The sequence below is a fragment of the Pseudophryne corroboree genome, chromosome 2 (assembly GCF_028390025.1).
Source record: "Pseudophryne corroboree isolate aPseCor3 chromosome 2, aPseCor3.hap2, whole genome shotgun sequence".
In the NCBI taxonomy this organism is placed as follows: Eukaryota; Metazoa; Chordata; class Amphibia; order Anura; family Myobatrachidae; genus Pseudophryne; species Pseudophryne corroboree.
This window is the reverse complement of record NC_086445.1, coordinates 412,131,108-412,152,181: the sequence shown is the minus strand read 5'-3', so window position 1 is coordinate 412,152,181 and position 21,074 is coordinate 412,131,108. Positions and strand designations below refer to the sequence as shown.

Here is a 21,074-nt window from a genome sequence, read left to right as displayed (position 1 = left end):
TGCATGTATACTCTGTATGTATGTGTGCATGTATGTATGTATGCTGTGTGCATGTATACTGTGTATGTATGTGTGCTGTGTATGTATGTGTGCATGTATACTGTGTATGTATGTGTGCTGTGTGCATGTATACTGTCTATGTATGTATGTGTGCTGTGTGCATATATACTGTGTCTGTGCATGTATACTGTGTGTCTATGCGTGTATGTGTGCATAGATACTGTGTCTATGCATGTATGTGTGTTGTGTGCATATATACTGTCTATGCATGTATGTGTGCATATATACTATGTCTATGCATGTATGTGTGCATGTATACTGTGTGACTATGCATGTATACTGTGTGTGTAAGTATGCTACTGTACAGTATGTGTGTGTGTGTGTGTGTGTGTGTGTGTGTGTGTGTGTCTATGTACAGATGTACTGTATGTGTGAGTATAACACACACAAATACATGTACGGAAACCCCCCTATGAAAATCCTGCGTTTGCCACTGCACCTGTCTTCTGGCTCTGCAAGGGGGGGGTGACGGCCGGCTCTGGGAATGAGCCCCTAGGCGTACCTAGTGATCAAACCCTAATGCTAATGGTGTCCTGTAACCAAAGAAGCAGAGCCTTTAAACTCACAGACGTAGGTCTGACTTCTCTCCCTTAAGTCCCACGAAGCAGGGAGACTTGCCAGCAGTTCTCCCTGAAAATAAAAAAACTAACATAAGTCTTTTCAGAGAATCTCAGTAGAGCTCCTCAGTGTGCATCCAGTCTCCCTGGGCACAATTCTAAACTGGAGCCTGGAGGATGGGCATAGAGGGAGGAGACAGTTCACACCCATTCAAAGTCTTAAAGTGCCCATGTCTCCTGCAGATCCAGTCTATACCCCATGGTTCTTGATGTGTCCCCAGCATCCTCTAGGACGTATGAGAAATTAGGTTTAACAATATCAATTATGTAATATTTTGTTTTCACAATAAACTATCTTATTGCACACTTTTAGGAAACATCAGTAACATTATTTTTGCTGTGTTTTTCACATAACTAGATATCAGCTATTACAAAGTATGAGCATTATCATGATTCATCAAACTGTATGTATGTGAATCACATACGTGCAATTACGGCTGCTCTAAACTTCCTTACCCTGGCTTCTATAGTCTCTGCAATCAATTTCCTGAATGAATAACATCATAACATGGGATGAACCACTATTGTGACAGATAAGAAACATTGCTTTGTTTTTTGTTTTGTTTTTATTTCACAGTTTGTTTAGTTAGTGTTGGATTAGTATTCGTCTAAAGGCTGTACTATCAGGCAATTCACCATTAGTGGGCAGGCTTCTATCTGATCGGATCATCAAAAGAGTTTTAATGGGGAACAAGACTACAGGATGATGATTTTAGTATACTTTGAAATATTAAAAAGGAAGAAAAAAAAGGTGGAACAGCACTGCATAATTCATATAGGGACAGTCACTAGAGTGATAATATGAGTACATGTCTTCCGGATCCCACTCCACTGGCCCCACTGACGCATAACCCCACTGAAGACCTTGCATGTGCAAGCCAATGCTGATTCCAGAAGTATAAGATAGTGGTAACTATTGCTTGCTTCTAAGCATTCGCCAGGATAGAGCTTTTTCTGAATCTACCAGATGTTTGGCCTAAACTGCATGCTGTCTGCCATGGAGGGCAAACGGCCATAATTTGGATGCGGCTAGAGTTTCAAACTCCAAACCACAGGGCAGCAACGGTTGGAGTCTGATATTTGCATCTGATGTGTAGGGGTTTACAAGCTGCACACAATACTGCTGCCTGATAAATCTCCACCCTCAAGATATGTATGTGAATGCAGCCGATAAAACTCACAGTACTGATGTAGTCACAGGTGTGCGGTGCACACGCCCATGGTGTCACAAAGGAGACTAGCTCACGCTGCCCATGACTTATGACTCCACCGTGTGCCCACAGCTGTGCTGAAATGCTTTTTGAAATAATTTATTGGGACTTACGAGCCAAGTATTAAATGATCAAGTTTTTAGGTGTTTATCACAGTAATAAGAAATGAAGCACTGCTGGGATGTCCTGTATTAATAAACACATCCATAGACAGGGTCTCCAAAAGCAATCACTTCACTTTTCTTCTGCAGGTACCCCAGCAAGCTACTGCACTTGTACAGTCATCAGACTCTGCATGTCTGAGAAGCCATCACTAAGGGGCAGGACTGGCCCACATGGGTACAGGGGAAACCACTGGTGGGCCCCACTGCCTTGGGGGCCCTCCTCCTCCTCTAGGGATCAGGTTCCAGACTGTGTTCTTTAATTATACATTATACATTATGCTGTACAGGACTATGATGTATTCTCTACAGTGCATTGCCAATATGTATCTGGTACATTATCATGCACGCACTAGCAGTATTTATATATTTGTCAAGGGGCCCAGCCCATGCACTCACTAATGGTTAGGGAAACCAATGTAGCAGCTGGTCACACCCCCTCTGGAGACTGATCACACCCCTAAACATGGGCCCCTACCACTGCATTCGGCGGTGGGTCCTTTATGCACCAGTCCGACACTGCTAAGGGGGGAGGGGAATCCTTCTGGTAAAATGTGCACTCTAAAGATCATGTTAGCTAGCAGGGGGCCAAGGTCTTTGCATCCTAGAGCTTATTAAATATCACAATATATATATCAAAACTTATGGGGTCTCCTACTGCGAAAACTGGGAATGTGTAGCAGATATCTTAGAGTTAGAAATGTGCCCTTTAGTGCTATGTGAATCAATTCTATGAATTTAGTGATCCTGTGTAGTGGTCATATGGGGAGAATGGTGGAAGAGTAATAGTGACATATGCATTCAGCATGCTACAAACCACAGATGTTCACCCCTACAGTGGTGAACGCTGAAGAAGAACTTGGTAAGATCTAAAGGCACATACACACTATGCGATTTTGTAGACGATATCCTGAGCGACATCGTTTACAATATTGCGCAGTTTGTATGCTGCAAGCGATGCCCAATGCTCGCTCCCAGACATTTTTTCAAAGACTGCTTAAACATCAAGGAGTAGTTGAGTAAAGCTGGGTACACACCATACGATATATCGTGTGATATTGGTACTTTCAGCCAATCAGCATGACCATCAGATAGTATTTATGCCCAATCAGTCATTCATCAAATCATTCCAGTGGATGTGCTGCATGTCCAATGGGACGATTCCACCACTGACACAGTGTTGTTGTATGCAGCATGTAACAATACACTGCACATCTGTACAGTGGGTCATGTGCGGTGATGAGATGCATTGTTACATCGCACTGCTGTACAGCTGGGTCACACCGCTGTTCAGGTGTACACATAGTTTTAGATGTGTAGAGAAGTACTCTGACCTCTCCTAAACCAGACACCAGCAGAGTAAAAGCTGTTGGCAGAGGCAAATTGGAAGAACACTGTAAAGCTGGATAAAGTTCTGACTGTGTGGTACAATTATTAGTTATCAGAATTGTCTCTCTCTCTAAAATAAGGACAGGTGAGGGGAGAAGTGGTTTCCAAAATATATGCATGGTTGGCTTGTTGTTACATATGTGGTTAATAAGATTACTAAATTTCTACATAAAATGTTTTAACTGGATAACAACTAATGACAGCCACATACCCTTCTTTTGGAAACTTCTGTTGAATTTCCACTTGATGGTGACTAAGTAGTTCAGCTGTTTTTGCATTGAATACCTGCGCATGATATAAGACATGATTTCAGTATTATAGAACATAATGGAAGACATTTATGAAAATTAGCAAACAGAAATGAAGCGTTAGAACCCTGAGCAACCAATCAGAACCTATCATTTGTCATTCAGCTTAAAACATCCTGGTTGGGTTCTACAGTTATTTTGTCTACACCAGTGTCCTTGAATACAATTATAAACCAGCCAAAAAATAGGATTTTGGTACCTACCGGTAAATCCTTTTCTCTTAGTCCGTAGAGGATGCTGGGGACTCCAAAGGGACCATGGGGTATAGACTGATCCGCAGGAGCTTGGGCACACTATAAAGACTTAAACTGGGTGGGAACCGGCTCCTCCCTCTATGGCCCTCCTCCAGACCTCAGTTAGAAAACTGTGCCCAGGAGAGATGGACATTTCGAGGAAAGAATTTATCGTTATAAACACGGTGAGTGTCATACCAGCTCACACCTCAAACACACCGTAGAGCGTGGCATTCAGTAGAATACCAGCCGACGACATGATCAAAACACAGCCAGATGCTTAGAGAATATGTAACACAAACAGTGTGTCCACATAAGCAAAAATAAGACCCCGCATGTCATGACATGAACAACGGTAGCAACCGCCTGACAAAAAATACACCACCAGTGTGTAACCAAAAGCAATAACTGCAGACACAGTACGCACTGGGATGGGCACCCAGCATCCTCTACGGACTAAGAGAAAAGGATTTACCGGTAGGTACCAAAATCCTATTTTCTCATACGTCCTAGAGGATGCTGGGGACTCCAAAAGGATCATGGGGTTTATACCAAAGCTCCAAAACGGACGGGAGAGTGCGGACGACTCTGCAGTACCGAATGAGTAAACAGAGGTCCTCAAAAAACAGGGCATCAAACTTGTAGAGCATAGCAAAAGCGTTTGATCCCAGAATCCGCTCGGCAAAGTTGAACCGCCGAGACTCCTCGGGCATCCGCCCAAGAAGAGCCCATCTTTCCATTAGAATGGGCTTCCACCGACTTCGGTAACGGCAATCCAGCCGTAGAACGAACATGCCAAACTGTATCACAGATTCAGCGTGTAACAGACTGCAGAACGCAGTCTCCCAAACCATGTTGGGAACATACCAGACAAACATAGCCTCTGTTTCTCCAAACTGAGCCAAAATTGGCGACCTACATACTCAAATCCCTGGCTAGATCGAGGGAATTCGAATCAGCTAATGCCTAATTAACCACCGGCATCAAAATAGGCCGATTTCTGCGAAACCCAGAAACCACTCTTGGTAGAACTACCAACCGAGTACTCAATTCCTCTCTATCCACCTGAAAGATCAAACAGGGCACTTGTAAGACAAAAACCACCACTTCCGACACCCGCCTTGCGGACGTCAAAGCCAATAGCATGACCACTTTCCAAGAGAGAAATCTTGTAAAGAAACTTATTTAGCTTGCATCCACACCGGCTAGTAACGTATGGATAAGCACGACCTAGCTGAAAGTCTGCTATAGGAGCCTTCCTGGATACACACCAAGACCCATAACTACTCCAACTACGGTGGTAACGCTTTACCGTTAGTTCTCTCCTAGCCTGAAGAATTGAGGAAACGACTTCACTGGGAACACCCGTTCGGCTTAGGATATGGCATTCAATCGCCCCGCCGTCGGACGCAGCCGCGGTAAGTCATGATACACGCCCTGATCTTGTTGTAACATAACCTCACGTAGAGGAAGAGGGCAGTAATCTTCTATGAGTAAACCATGAAAAACTGGATAGCCAACCCTCGCTGGCTAGACCGGATTCAAGAGGATCACCGGAACCTTTGATTCTCTTACGCTTACCATCGTCCGAAAAGTGAAAGCGGAGAGGCCACATAGACAGACTAAAAACACCCCCGGTGTCACGAGGATGGCCACTGCTATATCTTGAGTGTCCCTTGACCTGGAACAATCTCCCTGAGGCCTCTCGTTGAGGCGAGACGCCAACATGTCCAACAGCGACACTCCTCAAAGACTTGGCACGTCTGGGAAAACTTCTCGATGACGACTGAAATATTTTTTATTTTATTTTTTTTCCGGCTGGATATCGTGTCAGCAGAGGAAATCTATTTCACCGCCATTTACCTCCGGAACGAAGACTGCTAACATAGCGTTTACCAGACTTCCCACTCAACTGCAACTGTGCATCTTCCGCCATTGCCGCTTTGCTCCTTGTTCCGCCATAGCGGCTTACCTATGCCCCTGCTGACAAGTCGTCTGGCAGAACTAACACGGGCAGAACACGAAGAACACGTTCGTTGCAAATAGCTCTTAATTCAAGAAAGCTTATAACAGACAAGCTTCCCAACTTGACCTTATCCCTGGAAATACGTCCCTTGCAAAGGACTGCTCCCCAGCTTCGGAGACCTGTATGTACGGACACCAGGATCCCGAACATTCATTCCTCTAGAAGGAGAGAACCGAGCCGACACCACAGGAGCGATGTCCTGGCCGTTAGGATTATATTCCGGTGCATGCGCATGTGAGACCCGGAAAACACACTTCCAACTGATCCCTTGAACACCACTCTGGTATTAGACCTGCTCACCGAAAAAGGCCTCTTAGGCCGCACCCATCTGTTTTATTAATAGAATATATTGATGAGGTGTCACCTCAAAGCTGATCCAACTCTGGATCCTCAGACCTCTTTCCACAGGAAAAACACAAAACCTCAACCGGTCAGTAGCTACTCTGATACCCACTTTCGACCTCTGCGTCGTTGGGAACAACAGTCAATCCTTGTGCCGAAGAACAGTCAGAGAGAAACAACGATTTGCACCTTTATACAGGGACAATCAGACAATGTCCTGAACCTGACGCACCTCTGTATGGCGTCGCGTACTACCTCCCCTTCCAGAGGGGAACGGCAAGATCTATTAGAAAAAACAGTAAGGGGAAACAACCGTAAGTCAGAATGTTCCCCTTTTGATTCTATAAATAACTCACAGGTCCTAGTCTATTCCTGGACTAACTGAAAATTAGTAGACGAGTGCTCACCGGAGTGAGGACCAGCCCGATATACTCAGCGACAAGTGGTGGATGTAGTGGAAACAGAAAACGACATCCACTTCTGCTAACCTAACAAGGCTGCAGAACACTTACCTTTTCACCTTCCACTGTCTGCACAGAAAAGGAAAAAAAGAACGGTATTGAACCGGTTAAAACGACTGCATCCCACAAAAGAATGTGTCACCAACCGTTGCGAAGGAGGCTAACTCACGAAGTTAGACTTACCAGTGGTATCCGCCGAGACTGACTGACCATAGGCCACACCAAACAGCTGTATACCTCCCCCCAGCATCTCCCGGAGACATCCTCCGCATTTTTCCGGTCACACCTCCTGCTGTCACGTGGCAGCCTGCTGTAATGTTATACGGTAGAATAAACATAGGCAAGCCTACCCACTCTGGGTAGGGTAATTTTGTCGGATGCCTACCCGAACACCACACTCCCTCAAGTGCATACAGTGCAAATAAGGTCAAAGCATAGAAATAAAATTTCACTTAGCTGCCTGTGTATGATCCTTTGCGACCGGGCTCTGCGTCGACCAGGAGTTGACTGTCATGATTTTCTCTCCGCGTTGTGAAGAGAAGAATATTTGGACTCCTTGAGAGGATCGAAACCAACTCTTCCCGGCCAATCTAGAGCTTAATCAACAGAGCGATCAGCCCATGATAAGAATACCATTATTTCAGCATTCATGGATATACATCATGTAATACACAATAAAACACATATATCCTAACCATGCATATATAACCTATATCTACATATATATACACATATAGATATAACCTATACGCAAGTGGATTGTCCCGACCTGTCAGGTCTCTAGTGACAGTAATGTGTTGCGAATGTGTATGACCATGTACTGACATGCCCCCGATGTGGATCTACCAGGAACGTTATGGTCGACAGAAACTTAGTAAATGTCGACAGCAAGGAATAGTAAGTGGACAAAAAATACTAATAACCACGGAACCCCAAGGGGTCTGAGGGAAGCATACAAATACAATTTTGATAACACTCCCCCCACATATGCCTATAAATATACATATATATACAGGTACAAGGCAATGACAGCCTAATAATTCTTTACCCAGGAAAAACCGTTGATGCCGACCGGGCATCCATAAACAACTGTATCTCCCCTATCGTGTTTACTGTTTAAGCACACAAACACCCATTTGCTAATACTTAACTTTCTGAATCAAGTACCGCCATGCGCCGGCGAAGCCGACAGTTATCCCCACAGCAGCTTATGACAGAGCCCTCACACCTGCCGACATATGTCGACTAACCAATAGTGGGTACAAACAGGGAAACAGTGAATTTATGTACTATAAGAGTGATTATGCGTCCATTATCAAACATAATGCTATATGACAACCATATAGCATTAAAACACTGTGCCCCCTCCCCCTTGGCGGGGATCTGAGGAAAATGGCGCTGACTCTATGAGGGCTAAGCTCCGCCCCTTCCCGGTGCGCGGAAGCCCGCTCCAACTTATATACATACATAACCTTAAAAAATTGAGCTGGGGGCTTATATACAGGGATTAGCCCCTGTATATACCCCTATATATACAAAACGCAGCCCAGGGCGCCACCCCCCCCCCCCCCCCGCGCCCCGCACCCACGGAAATCGTGGGTGTGTGGGAGCGATGGAGTGCAGCGCGGACGCTGCGGTGCCCTGGCGGGGTGAAGACACCCGGTGTCCGGGTATGTTCCCCCGCCCGGGATGATCCCAAAATTGCTGCCCAGGGCACTCCTCTTCCCCCCCCCCCCCCCCCCCCAGTGCCCTGCACCCATGGAGCCGGCGGCGGTGGGGAAATGGCGCGCCGTGCGCTACAACACGCTGGCGGGGGTCCGGGACACGGAGCCCCGGCACCGCCAGCTTAACACTACACAATCACCTGTAAAATGCTGCCCAGGGCGCTCCCCCCCAGCGCCCTGCACCCGTGAGAGCCGGCGGCGGGGAAGAAATGGTGCGTAGTGCGCTACAACCTGCTGGCGGGCGTCCGGGACACAGAGCTCCGGCACCGCCAGAGTGTCATAGATGACTGTAAAATGCCTGCCCAGGGTGCTCCCCCCCTGCGACTTGCACCCGTGGGAGCCGCCGGCGGGGAAGTAATGGCGCGCAGTTATATGGCGGCGGGGGTATGATACACAGTGCCAAGACACCGAAATGATTTTATGCCAGCCTTAAGAAGAAATCAGCAACCTGCTGCCCAGGGCGCTCCCCCCCCCCCCAGCGCCCTGTGAGTGCCATTGGTGTGTGGGAGCATGGAGCGCAGCGCGACCACTGTACCTCTGTTACTGAAGTCTTCTGCCGTCACTGGAGTCTTCTGTTCTTCACATACTCACCCAGCTTCTTTCTTCTGGCTTCTGTGAGGGGGGTGACGGCGTGGCTCCGGGAACAAGCAGCTAGGTGCACCAAGTGATCGAACCCTCTGGAGCTAATAGTGTCCAGTAGCCGAGAAGCAGAGCCTTTAAACTAAGAAGAAGTAGGTCCTGCTTCTCTCCCCTCAGTCCCACGATGCAGGGAGCCTGTAGCCAGCATGTCTCCCTGAAAATAAAAAACCTAACATAAAGTCTTTTAGAGAAACTCAGGAGAGCTCCCCTAGTGTGTGTCCCATCACTCCTGGGCACAAAATCTAACGGAGGTCTGGAGGAGAGGCATAGAGGGAGGAGCCGGTTTACACCCAGTTTAAGTCTTTATAGTGTGCCCAAGCTCCTGCGGATCCGTCTATACCCCATGGTCCTTTTGGAGTACCCAGCATCCTCTAGGACGTATGAGAAAAATATAATTTGAATTAGGTCTACAGTAGTTATTTTCAAGTAGAATTACAAGTAGAATGTCGTAGTGGCTTTATTTGTTATATTCAATTTATTATCCTATATTAAAATCCATTTTATTAACAGGAGATAATTTTAAGTGAAAGTCAATCCCACACAAAGCCTCATATACGCGATGGCTGTGCAGCAAGCCCGGTCACACCCACATAAAGCCTCAAACACACAGAGTGTATACTGGAGTGCATACATGCTTTCCTTCCTTCCTCAGAAGGGGTCCAACTCTGAAGGGGAAAACTTTTAGGAACCAGCTCAATTCTCTGTGACGAGTGAGATATGCCGGAACGGCAGATTGAAGCCATCAACATCGCAAGTTTCCCTCACACCCTAAAGAGGTATAGCCAAGCATCACTTGTCCGGCCCTTTTGAAGGGGTTGGAACTGGAAGTACGAACATACAGCCCTCTATCACTGCTTTAAACCACAAGAAACTCAGCAATGCACGACATTTTTAATATAATAAAATAAATAATCAGTGACGCATTTTAGTTACCATTTATTCTCTGTGGGAGAAGCCGGGAAAGGAGGTACAGATGACCGCTCTGGGGGCCGGGGCCTTCACAACATTAGGACCCACCCCCTGGTCTCTGTTAGAGAGGCGATGCCTGAAAGGCATACTTGCCTACTCTCCCGGAATGGCCGGGAGGCTCCCGAAAATCGGGTGACCCTCCCGGCCCCCCCGGAAGAGCAGGCAGGTCTCCCGATCTCAGGGGTCCTCTCGGGCGGTCCGGGCAGGAGATGACGCGATTCTTGTTGAATCGCGTCATCATAGCCACGCCGCCTGCTGTATAATGCCGGTAATAGCGGCATTACACAGCGGGGGCGTGGCATACACGACACGATTTCCGCCGCCACGCCCCGTCTCGCCCCCCTCTGGACGTAACCTCACTGCCCGCCCCCCTGCTGAGCCGACCTGGCTGCTCTCTCCCGCATAGAGCAGTCTAGAAGTCGGCAAGTATGCTGAAAGGTGCTGCTCAATATGACATGGACTCCCTACGAGTGAACACATGCTCCTTCACTACATTTCATTTATTGTAGTGCTGTACCCTTAAGTGTCACACATCCTCTCTTATTAATTCGCTATAAATGCACAAACTTGCCTGGAACCTTCGAAATACATACATTTTTCACTTGTCTATGGGCCTAATTCAGACCTAACCGCAGCAGCAAAATTATTCTCCAGTGGGCAAAACCATGTGCACTGCAGGTGGGGCAGATATAACATGTGCAGAGAGAGTTAGATTTGGGTGGGGAGTTGCGCAGAGAGAGTTAGATTTGGGTGGGGTGTGTTTAAACTGAAATCGAAATTGCAGTGTAAAAATAAAGCAGCCAGTATTTACCCTGCACAGAAACAATATAACCCACCCAAATCTAACTCTCCCTACACATGTTACATCTGCCCCACCTGAAGTGCACATGCTTTAGCCCATTAGAGAAAAATTTTGCTGCTGCATCAGGTCTGAATTAGGCCCTATGACACAGGTTCTTAAGCTCAGTCCTCAGGACTCCAAACAGTTCATGTTTTCCAGATCTCCTCACAGAATGACAAAATCAATTCGCTCCAAATGTGGATCTTTTAAAATGTGTCAGTGAGTAATGACTTCACATGTGCATCTGCTACCTGGAAAACGTGAACTGTTTGGGGCCCTGAGGACAGAGTTTATGATACAAACATAACCGTTCCTTTAAACATGATTCCAAACAATGGTCTACGAATTGAGACCAAAATACGTATGTGTAAACATAATATTTTGCCAAATTCAGTATAATATAGTAATTACATTTGCATGGATGTGATGATATTCCTAAGGTGGAGGTTGTGCATCTTGGCAAGCATCACAGACAAAAATAAATAAATAAATAAAATACCTAGAATAGAATACTTATATACAAGCATCAACTGTCCAAACAGGATCTACCGGCAGCAAAAATAATATTTGATGGTATATAAGTCCACAAAAAGTAAACTGTTTCGCAAAATTAAAAAAACAAACAAAAAAACAACAACATAATTTAATACATGCCCAACTGTCCAAAGTACAATTGGTCCAAATAATTTGGATAAACAACATTCTACTGTAGTAGAAAAATACAGCTATAACGATCCACATCGACTTGCACCTTAATGACGCTGTTAAATTAGCAATTATTTTGTAAGGCTCACAATATTATAGTAGCAGAAATCTTTAGGGCTTAAGAAAGCAAATATATTCATTTTCATCCAACTGTCATACTGTAGCCAACAAGGGTTTATGTCCAATAGGTGTCACTTTCAAATGTCAGGCACATAGCGCTGCTTCTTTACTTGTATTATAAACAACTTACATGGAAAAGTATATGAAAATATCACAAATGCAGCAAGGACAAAGCCAAATGTATTAACTACCCACAAAACTCTTCATCAGGTTACTGTATGTTTAGACCACAAGCCATTTCAAGATTGGGAGAGCTCTACACAACCAGAGACAGACTTTGTTGTTACCTTAGGCACCTTGCCATCCAGGATATCGGCGTAGCACATGAAATGATGCTATTACTGTGCCATTACAGTAGACTTCCTTGATATTTAACAGGCCTGCCTGTTTGCTCCACAAGTGAACAAGGACAATAAGTACATCTACCTATTGGCCAGGAGCCCAGACTGCTTACTAAGGGATAGATAGGATGTAGAAAAAGAGCAGATAAATGTTCAGTTCGATAAGACTATGGTCATATTCCAAGAGGGAATATTTTACGAATATAAAAAGCAGCAACTTTGTGGCAACATTTCACATACCAATTGAGCTTTGTGGCAGAACTCATCATTAATGTGCTGGTTCACCATTCAACTGAAAGGCATACTACAACTGTAATGGTAAATTCTGCATTTTGCCTCATTTATAAGTAAAACTGCACAGTGTCAATTTATTCTCCTGTGTGCTGAAGCTGGAGAATAATATGGTTAAAGCGATGGTAGGCTTGTTTCAAGTGGCACATATGCCACATGTCCATCCAATCTGGAGTCGGCACAACCGACGGGGACACCACTCATTTGCTCCACCTCCTCCTTGGAGAAGCCTTCCGTCTCAGACATGTCGACACGCACGTACCGACACCCCACACACACAGGGATTAACCTATAAGGGGACAAAACTCCAACCAGGCCCTAAGGAGAGACAGAGAGAGAGAATGCCAGCACACACCAGCGCTTAAAAACACTGGAAAAAATATGACCAGATAGCGCTTTTCTATATATAATGTACCAATTCCCAGTCACTGTGTCGCTAATGTGCCCCCCTCATCTTATTTCCAGCCTGTGAAGTTCAGCAGGGGAGAGACCAGGGAGCCAGCGTTTTCCTCATGCAGCTTCTGTGGAGAAAATGGCGCTGGTTAGTGCTGAGGATCAAGCCCCGCCCACCCGACGGCGGGCTTCGGTCCCAGTGATTTTTCAATTAAAATGGCGGGGGATCATAGATTTACTGCCTCTGCAGCCTAATCAATCTGCATGTGCCCAAATGTGAGGTTTATTGCTGCCCAGGGCGCCCCCCTGCGCCCTGCACCCTTCAGTGCTGCTCTGTGTGTGTGTGACTGGGAGCAATGGCGCGCAGCGGTAACCTCATGAAGATCTGATGTCTTCTGCCGCCTAAGATGTCTTCTGCCTTCTCATCCGGCTTCTATCTTCGGCATCTGTGAGGACGGCGGCGCGGCTCCGGGACGAACCCCAGGTGAGACCTGTGTTCCGACTCCCTCTGGAGCTAATGGTGTCCAGTAGCCTTAGAAGCAGTGCCCAACTTGACAAGCCAGCTCTGCTTCTCTCTCCTCGGTCCCACGATGCAGGGAGCCTGTTGCCAACAGGACTCCCTGAAAATAAAAAACCTAACAAAATTCTTCTTCAACAGAAAACTCTGGAGAGCTCTCTGCAGTGCACCCATTCTCCTCTGGGCACAAGATCTAATTGAGGTCTGGAGGAGGGGCATAGAGGGAGGAGCCAGTGCACACCCATAGTCATAGTTCTTTTTAGGTGCCCTATCTCCTGCGGAGCCCGTCTATACCCCATGGTCCTTACGGAGTCCCCAGCATCCTCTAGGACGTAAGAGAAAAGAGAATTGCATGATGAACATTTCTGGACAAATTTTACTGGCATAGAACAAATTCGTGAAGCAATGAAAAGTGTGGGGAAGTGAGACAGCAGAGAAGTTGCCCATTGCAACCAATCATGTGCTATGTATAATTTTATAGAATGCACTTGATGTTGCCTCAATACTGACTGGTTGCCATGGGCAATTTCTCCACAGGCTCCACTCTTTTCACTGCTTCATGAATAGACTACATTATTAGCCTTTACACTCTCCACTTCTTGACTCTCAAAGACTTAGTACACCTCCACCTTAATCTTTAAAACAACCCACGGAAGAGAGGGGGATGTAGTTATGTGTACGGTGGTAGGGAGACCACCAGTCACTATACAGACACCGGGATCCTGATAGACAGCCTGACAGTCAGCATGCCGACTGACAGAGACTATTCCCACTCGTGGGTATCCACGACACCCATAGAGTGGGAATAGAACCTTTGGTGAGCCAACGAGCCTGCTGCGTGGCGAGCGCAGTGAGCTTGCAAGAGGCTTTGTTATACTCGCCGGCAATCTAAATCTTGGGATCCTGTCGTCGGCATGGTGACCGGCTGGATCCCAAACGCCGGTCACCCGACCCTAACCCAAAGAGTGGATCATCAGTAATCATTAGAGAAAAATAAAAAAAGTTTTCTTGTCCAGCGTATTGGGAATTGCATACCTATAATAGTAGTTTCTGCTGGAGTTCAGGTATATGCACCAGAGTCTATGGGAGTTGTAGCAGCCACTACAAAACAATCTGTCCATGACACTTTCGAGTAACAAGGAGTTTCATTGTCTAAAGCAGTGGTTTCCAAACTTTTTTGAATCACGGCACCCTAGAATATCAGAATTTTTTTCACGGCACCCCTAGGCCAAAAATTTCTTATTGAGAAATTTAGAAAGAAATATTACATTAAGTAGATTGCATTTATATGTCATCCTTAGGGTCAGTTGTGCGGTGAAGGACAAGATTTGCTTCTGTTTGGCCAGATATTTTATGACTGGCAGCCACCAGCACTGGTTTTGCCTATTATATTGACCATGAATAATTTTAATTGGTCCTGGACCACCAACCCAGGGCACCCCTGCAAGTGTCCCGAGGCACCCCAGGGAGCCACGGCACACAGTTTGGGAACCTCTGATCTAAAGCATCAAATGACCGGGACTTCGTATCAGCCTTTGGGGCCAATTGATCCCCAGGGGGATAATTAAATTATCCCTGATAGCCAGCACTATCAGGGATTTGGTTTCACCTGGCCAGAGGCAGGAGAAACAAATTCCACAATAAATGCTGTCTTTTCATGTATGGGAAAACACAGGGACCGTAAACATATCCCAGATCCTGTGTTGTTTGCATGATCGAGGGTATATTTTACAACGCAAAAACGGGCATTGATTGAATTGCCCAATAAAACATTGGGTAAAAAAAATTGTCATAAAGGCCATATTCTCACCGAAAAATTTACTATGATCAATTGATTTTCTCATTGTGCTTTTTGAGGCCAGATGAAAATTGATCACTAAAGTAAAACGAGAGAAAATTGACCAGTGTTCACTCTAGGATTTTTTCAGGGCAGGGTGCTGATCACGGGGAGGGCACATTTTTCATTCGGGAGGGCACATTTTTCAGTTAGAAGGGCAAAATTAGGTACATACTATAATGCTTGGTCCTCCCATTCTGACTTGCCAAAGAACGGACAGTGCGCGCCGAAGGTGCGCTGCAAAAATTTAGGGGCGTTGTTTTTCGTGGGAAAGGGGCACGGCCACATAATAGTGGCAATTCACATTACACCACAGAGTAGTGCAGCTAATACACACTGCACCAGGTAGAACCTCCTATACACACTGCAACAGGTAGAGCACATTATACATATTGCGCCAGATAGAGCACACTCTACACTTTGCGCCAGGCAGAGCACGTTATACACAATGCACCAGATAGAGAGCACTGAGAAACATTGCACCAGGTAGAGATCACTGAGAAACACTGCACCAGGTAGAGAGCACGTTATACACATTGCACCAGGTAGAGAGCACTGAAAAACATTGCACCAGGTAGAGAGCACTGAAAAACATTGCACCAGGTAGAGAGCACATTATACACATTGCACCAGGTAGAGAGCACTGAGACACACTGCACCAGGTAGAGAGCACCGAGAAACTTTGCACCAGGTAGAGAGCACTGAGACACATTGCACCAGGTAGAGCGCACTGAGACACATTGCACCAGGTAGAGAGCACTGAGACACACTGCACCAGGTAGAGAGCACTGAGACACACTGCACCAGGTAGAGAGCACTGAGACACACTGCACCAGGTAGAGAGCACTGAGACACATTGCACCAGGTAGAGAGCACTAAGACACACTGAGCCAGGTAGAGAGCACTGAGACACACTGCACCAGGTAGAGAGCACTGAGACACACTGCACCAGGTAGAGAGTACTGAGACACACTGCACCAGGTAGAGAGCACTGAGACACACTGCACCAGGTAGGGCACATTTTTGATCTCTGCTTCTTTTGTGCCAATTTTACTTACTGGGGGCTGATGCTGCGGGAGTTGATCGCGCTGGTCCCCCCTCACACACAGCGGAGCTGGTTGAAAATGGCCACCACATTGATCCATGCACACAGAGGAGGGAGGGCTGAGTTTGCCTCGGCGGGAGAAGCAAACCCAGCCCTCCTTAGCTTACCAGATCCCCTTCAGCCAGCGCATCAGCGCGACAAGCCTAAGGCAGCTGCAGGGGGCAGTGACAGCGCGGCGGGACAGAGCGGCGGGGAGGAGCAGGGGGCAGTGACAGCGCGATGTGACAAAGCGGCGGGGAGGAGCAGGGGGCAGTGACAGCGCGATGTGACAGAGCGGCGGTGAGTAGGCAGTCCTTTAGTAATCAGCAGGGCGGGCACAAACGGGCAGGGCGCATTCTGCCACTCAAAAAAGGGGCAGGGCGCAGCGCCCCGTGAAAGTAGGCTAGAGTGAACACTAGACCACCTAGCTTGGCAGGGATTAAAGCATGGTACAGATTTAAAGTACACCAAGCTTTTGTGGTCAGTAAAGGCAGTAACTGGAATCAATACCCTCTCCAAAAGGTGTCTCCATTCCTCCTGAGTGTACTCTATCTTTAGTACTTTTATTTAAAAAAAAACACTGCAAGGATGTCCTTTTCTGACTATTTTTTGGCTGCTGCTATAACACAATATGAGGCATCCAATTCTAAGTAGAAAGGCTGTGTGGGATCGAACTTGTGTAAAAAGCTTTTTTATTTTATTTTTTAACTGACAAGTCATTTGTTCTTCATAGGAGAAAAAGAAAGAAGAAGGAGATTTAGTAGCTATGCAATATTTTGGGACCAGAGAAGTTGAAATAACATTCTCTGGTGATCCGTAGTTTATGCAAGTTGTGTAAATAAGCAGAAAAGTGGCTAGACCTTCTCAGGTAATACAGCCACTGAACCAAAATATATTAAACATTGCATATATCAAGAATGAAGTATTACAGTTGATATAATCACCTGTTCTTCTTGTGGATTAAAAATATGTGGACAATATCAAGAAACACATAAAAAGTCTGAATCCTGTAACATATGAATAATATTAAACATGCGGTAAAGAACCACAATATCACTCGTCATTTTAGTGCAATTTATGGTAGTAATATAGAGATTTTGCATTTTAAGGGTATAGAGCAGGGTTTCTCAAACTTAGACCTTGAGGCACCCCAACAGTCTAAGTTTGAAGGATATCTAGGTTTGCGCACAGATGGTATAATCAAACTGACTGAAGTGCTACTCAAGGGGTATGAGAGCACCCCATGTTTCGGTGTCTCTAAAGATATAAGTGTAATATAGTCAGTTAATATAAATGAAATGTGTAGACGACTAATGCGCTTTTTTTCTACGTGCTTCTCTTGGTTATATTTTCCTGTGCTTGTTGTTCGTATAATACATATCAACCACTGTAAGGGAGTATAAAAAAAATAAAAAAAATGAATATTTTGCCTATTATAGTTTCACTGTATTCAGCAATTATGAATGAATGAATGAATGAATGAATGAATGAATGAATGAATGAAATTCATTATGGTCTTTTTATGAAAGAATATGATAAATGTGTCTTTAGTGTGATACTGTGGGCAGTATTCAATGAAGTCGTAACTGCCGTCTAGTCGGGAAGACGGCAGTTTAGGTCGAATCAGGATTCAATGGGGCTGCCGTTTTTCAGACTTTGTTGGCAATTCAGACTTGTCGGAAAACACGTGGATCGGTGGACTATCCGCGGATCCACGCGTTTTGTCAGATTTGCAGACAAATCACACATGTTTTAGTCCCGTTCTCGACAATGTCAATCCGTCTTTATAAAAAAGTCGGATTTGCCTGCATTATTGAATACTGCATTGTCGGATCCCCTACGTCGGAGAGGATCCGACATGCATTGAAGAGACCCCTATGTATTCTCTAACAAATGTACAGTTGTAATGTGGGGCAGTACGGATGGTGTAATGGTTAGCATTACTGCCTCGCAGCACTGAGGTCATTGGTTCGATTCCCACCATGGCCCTAACTGTGCAGAGTTTGTATATTGCATATTCTCCCCGTACTTGCGTGGGTTTCCTCCGGGTACTCCGGTTTCCTCCCACAATCCAAAAATATACTGGTAGGTTAACTGGCTTTAATATGGGGGGAGGAAAGGGATGGGGGAAACTTGAGCACTGGTGGCAAGATATAATATACCGCTGAATGAATTGGAAAAACCACAATAGTTTGAAATTACGTCCTTCACTGAAGAGTACTATAACAATAACTCATGTGGAGGTGCACCCCTGAGAGTAAGCAATAGTGTACCAAAAAAGAAGAAAAGAAGAAAGAGAGACTCTCGTTTTCTGGGGGGCACTCATTGAAAGATATTACATAAAATATAATTTTTTTTGATTATCATTAAAAAAATGTTGCCACAAACCAAGACTAGGACATGAACATGTACACATAAATACCAGAATTCACAAAAAAAACAAAAAACCACGCCTAAATTTACGCGTGGTATGAACACACCGTGGGGAGATACACGTGACCTGGTCAGGGTCAATGTTATTGATCCTGACAATAGTTCCTGCAATAATAAGCATTGACAGTCCCCTAACAAGAGGAGACAAATTGTAGGATGATATAGTCGGCTGAAACAAGAAGCGGTAGCCCTATAGATAGATTTACCATAAATTTCAGCCTGTAGTAACAATAACAGTGTTGATTAGTATGTGTCCAAACTTCATAGCACATACAATCTCCCCATCGATTACATATCATATGTTCCCTTAGAGAGGTAGTAGCGAAATAATCTAATAATTATTCAAGATCTAGGATATAAATCTCCATAATATGAGTAAAAACTGATCCTGTAATTGTCTTAGTGCAAATACTATTGATTTTCTCAGTGCAGTGTACCAGTAAGCCTATTATTAGTAGAATTGGTAATTTCTTGGTAAAAAATGTCCACTATATATAACACCCTGATCCGCGTCTCAGGTATTGGCAGGTTATTGCTGATTGAATTTGTTGTCTGGGCAGAAATATCTAGTATGCCTCAAGAACACACTGTAGCAATAAATGTATCAATCTTGCTCCTCATATGTAACCATCATATTGATATTCAGAAATCAGTATAACAGGGTATACATCTAACATATCCTCTAATACGTGTATGTAAAAAGATGGCTTAAAGAGGTAAGGAGCATATGAATGAGCTGGTACAAATTGCAGAAAGGGGGAAGAAAAGGCACTCCTATCATTGATGCAGTGGGGTGGCTTCTGTTTACTGTGTGACATGCATTAATACAGTAAATGAGCGTGTCCCATCTGCACCTAAGGGTTGGAAACAGAGAATGCTTCTGCTTTTGAAAAGATCACCCTCGGGCACCCTGATGTAACAGCGCAGGGGGTCCTCTGAGTTCTCCTTATGACAATGAGAGAGCATCGAAAAAAGATTTAAGAAACATAGTATCAATAAGATGAAAATAAAGAGCACCAATCCCCTTTTGAATGTATGCTGCTTCCTTGCATATGTGTATACATTGATGCCAGGTGAGCGGTACCTTCCTTACACCTATAGTGCCTGGAAGAAAGTAGTTAGGTGACAGTGCTGGGACCCTAATGGTAGTAACGGTCCTGATGCCGCAAGGTATTGCAGGACCCGTTACCCACCATGCGGTCTCGCCGGCTGTCACTCGAAGTGAAAAGTACCCGAGAGTACGCGTGGATGTCAGGGTGTACGGCTCCGGCTGCACTGCACTGAGCCTCAGACAGCCGTTTCGCTTTCTGGCTTCCTCCGGGTACCAGCACTGTCACCTAACTACTTTCTTCCAGGCACTATAGGCGTAAGGAAGGTACCGCTCACCTGGCATCAATGTATACACATATGCAAGGAAGCAGCATACATTCAAAAGGGAATTGGTGCTCTTTATTTTCATCTTATTTATACTATGTTTCTTAAATCTTTTTTCGATGCTCTTTCATTGTCATAAGGAGAACTCAGAGGACCCCCTGCGCTGTTACATCAGGGTGCCCGAGGGTGATCTTTTCAAAAGCAGAAGCATTCTCTGTTTCCAACCCTTAGGTGCAGATGGGACACGCTCATTTACTGTATTAATGCATGTCACACAGTAAACAGAAGCCTCCTCACTGCATCAATGATAGGAGTGCCTTTTCTTCCCCTTTTCTGCAATTTGTACCAGCTCATTCAATGCTCCTTACCTCTTTAAGCCATCTTTTTACATACACGTATTAGAGGATATGTTAGATGTATACCCTGTTATACTGATTTCTGAATATCAATATGATGGTTACATATGAGGAGCAAGATTGATACATTTATTGCTACAGTGTGTTCTTGAGGCATACTAGATATTTCTGCCCAGACAACAAATTCAATCAGCAATAACCTGCCAATACCTGAGACGCGGATCAGAGTGTTATATATAGTGGACATTTTTTACCAAGAAATTACCAATTCTACTAATAATAGGCTTACTGGTACACTGCACTGAGAAAATCAATAGTATTTGCACTAAGACAATTACAGGGTCAGTTTTTACTCATATTATGGAGATTTATATCCTAGATCTTGAATAATTGTTAGATTATTTCGCTACTACCTCTCTAAGGGAACATATGATACGCAATCGATGGGGAGATTGTATGTGCTATGAAGTTTGGACACCTACTAATCAACAGTGTTATTGTTACTTATATTCTACGCCAGTAGCATCCATTACAACAGGCTGAAATTTATGGTAAATCTATCTATAGGGCTACCGCTTCTTGTTTCAGCCGACTATATTATCCTACAATTTGTCTCCTCTTGTTAGGGGACTGTCAATGCTT

At 45.0% G+C, this 21,074-nt stretch overlaps 1 protein-coding gene across 4 annotated transcripts in view; it reads right to left on the bottom strand.

The window, feature by feature from the left end:
* The window catches only part of GK (glycerol kinase), a 144,580-nt gene that overhangs the window by 71,755 nt on the left and 51,751 nt on the right, over nt 1-21,074 (bottom strand). For 3 of the 4 annotated variants that reach the window (XM_063953465.1, XM_063953466.1, XM_063953468.1), the window contains exon 2: nt 3,650-3,723. In XM_063953465.1, the coding sequence (XP_063809535.1) occupies nt 3,650-3,723 (74 nt within the window). Of the gene's footprint in view, nt 1-3,649; nt 3,724-7,265; nt 7,405-21,074 lie in introns of all 4 variants that reach the window. The other variant, XM_063953467.1, reaches the window with a different exon arrangement.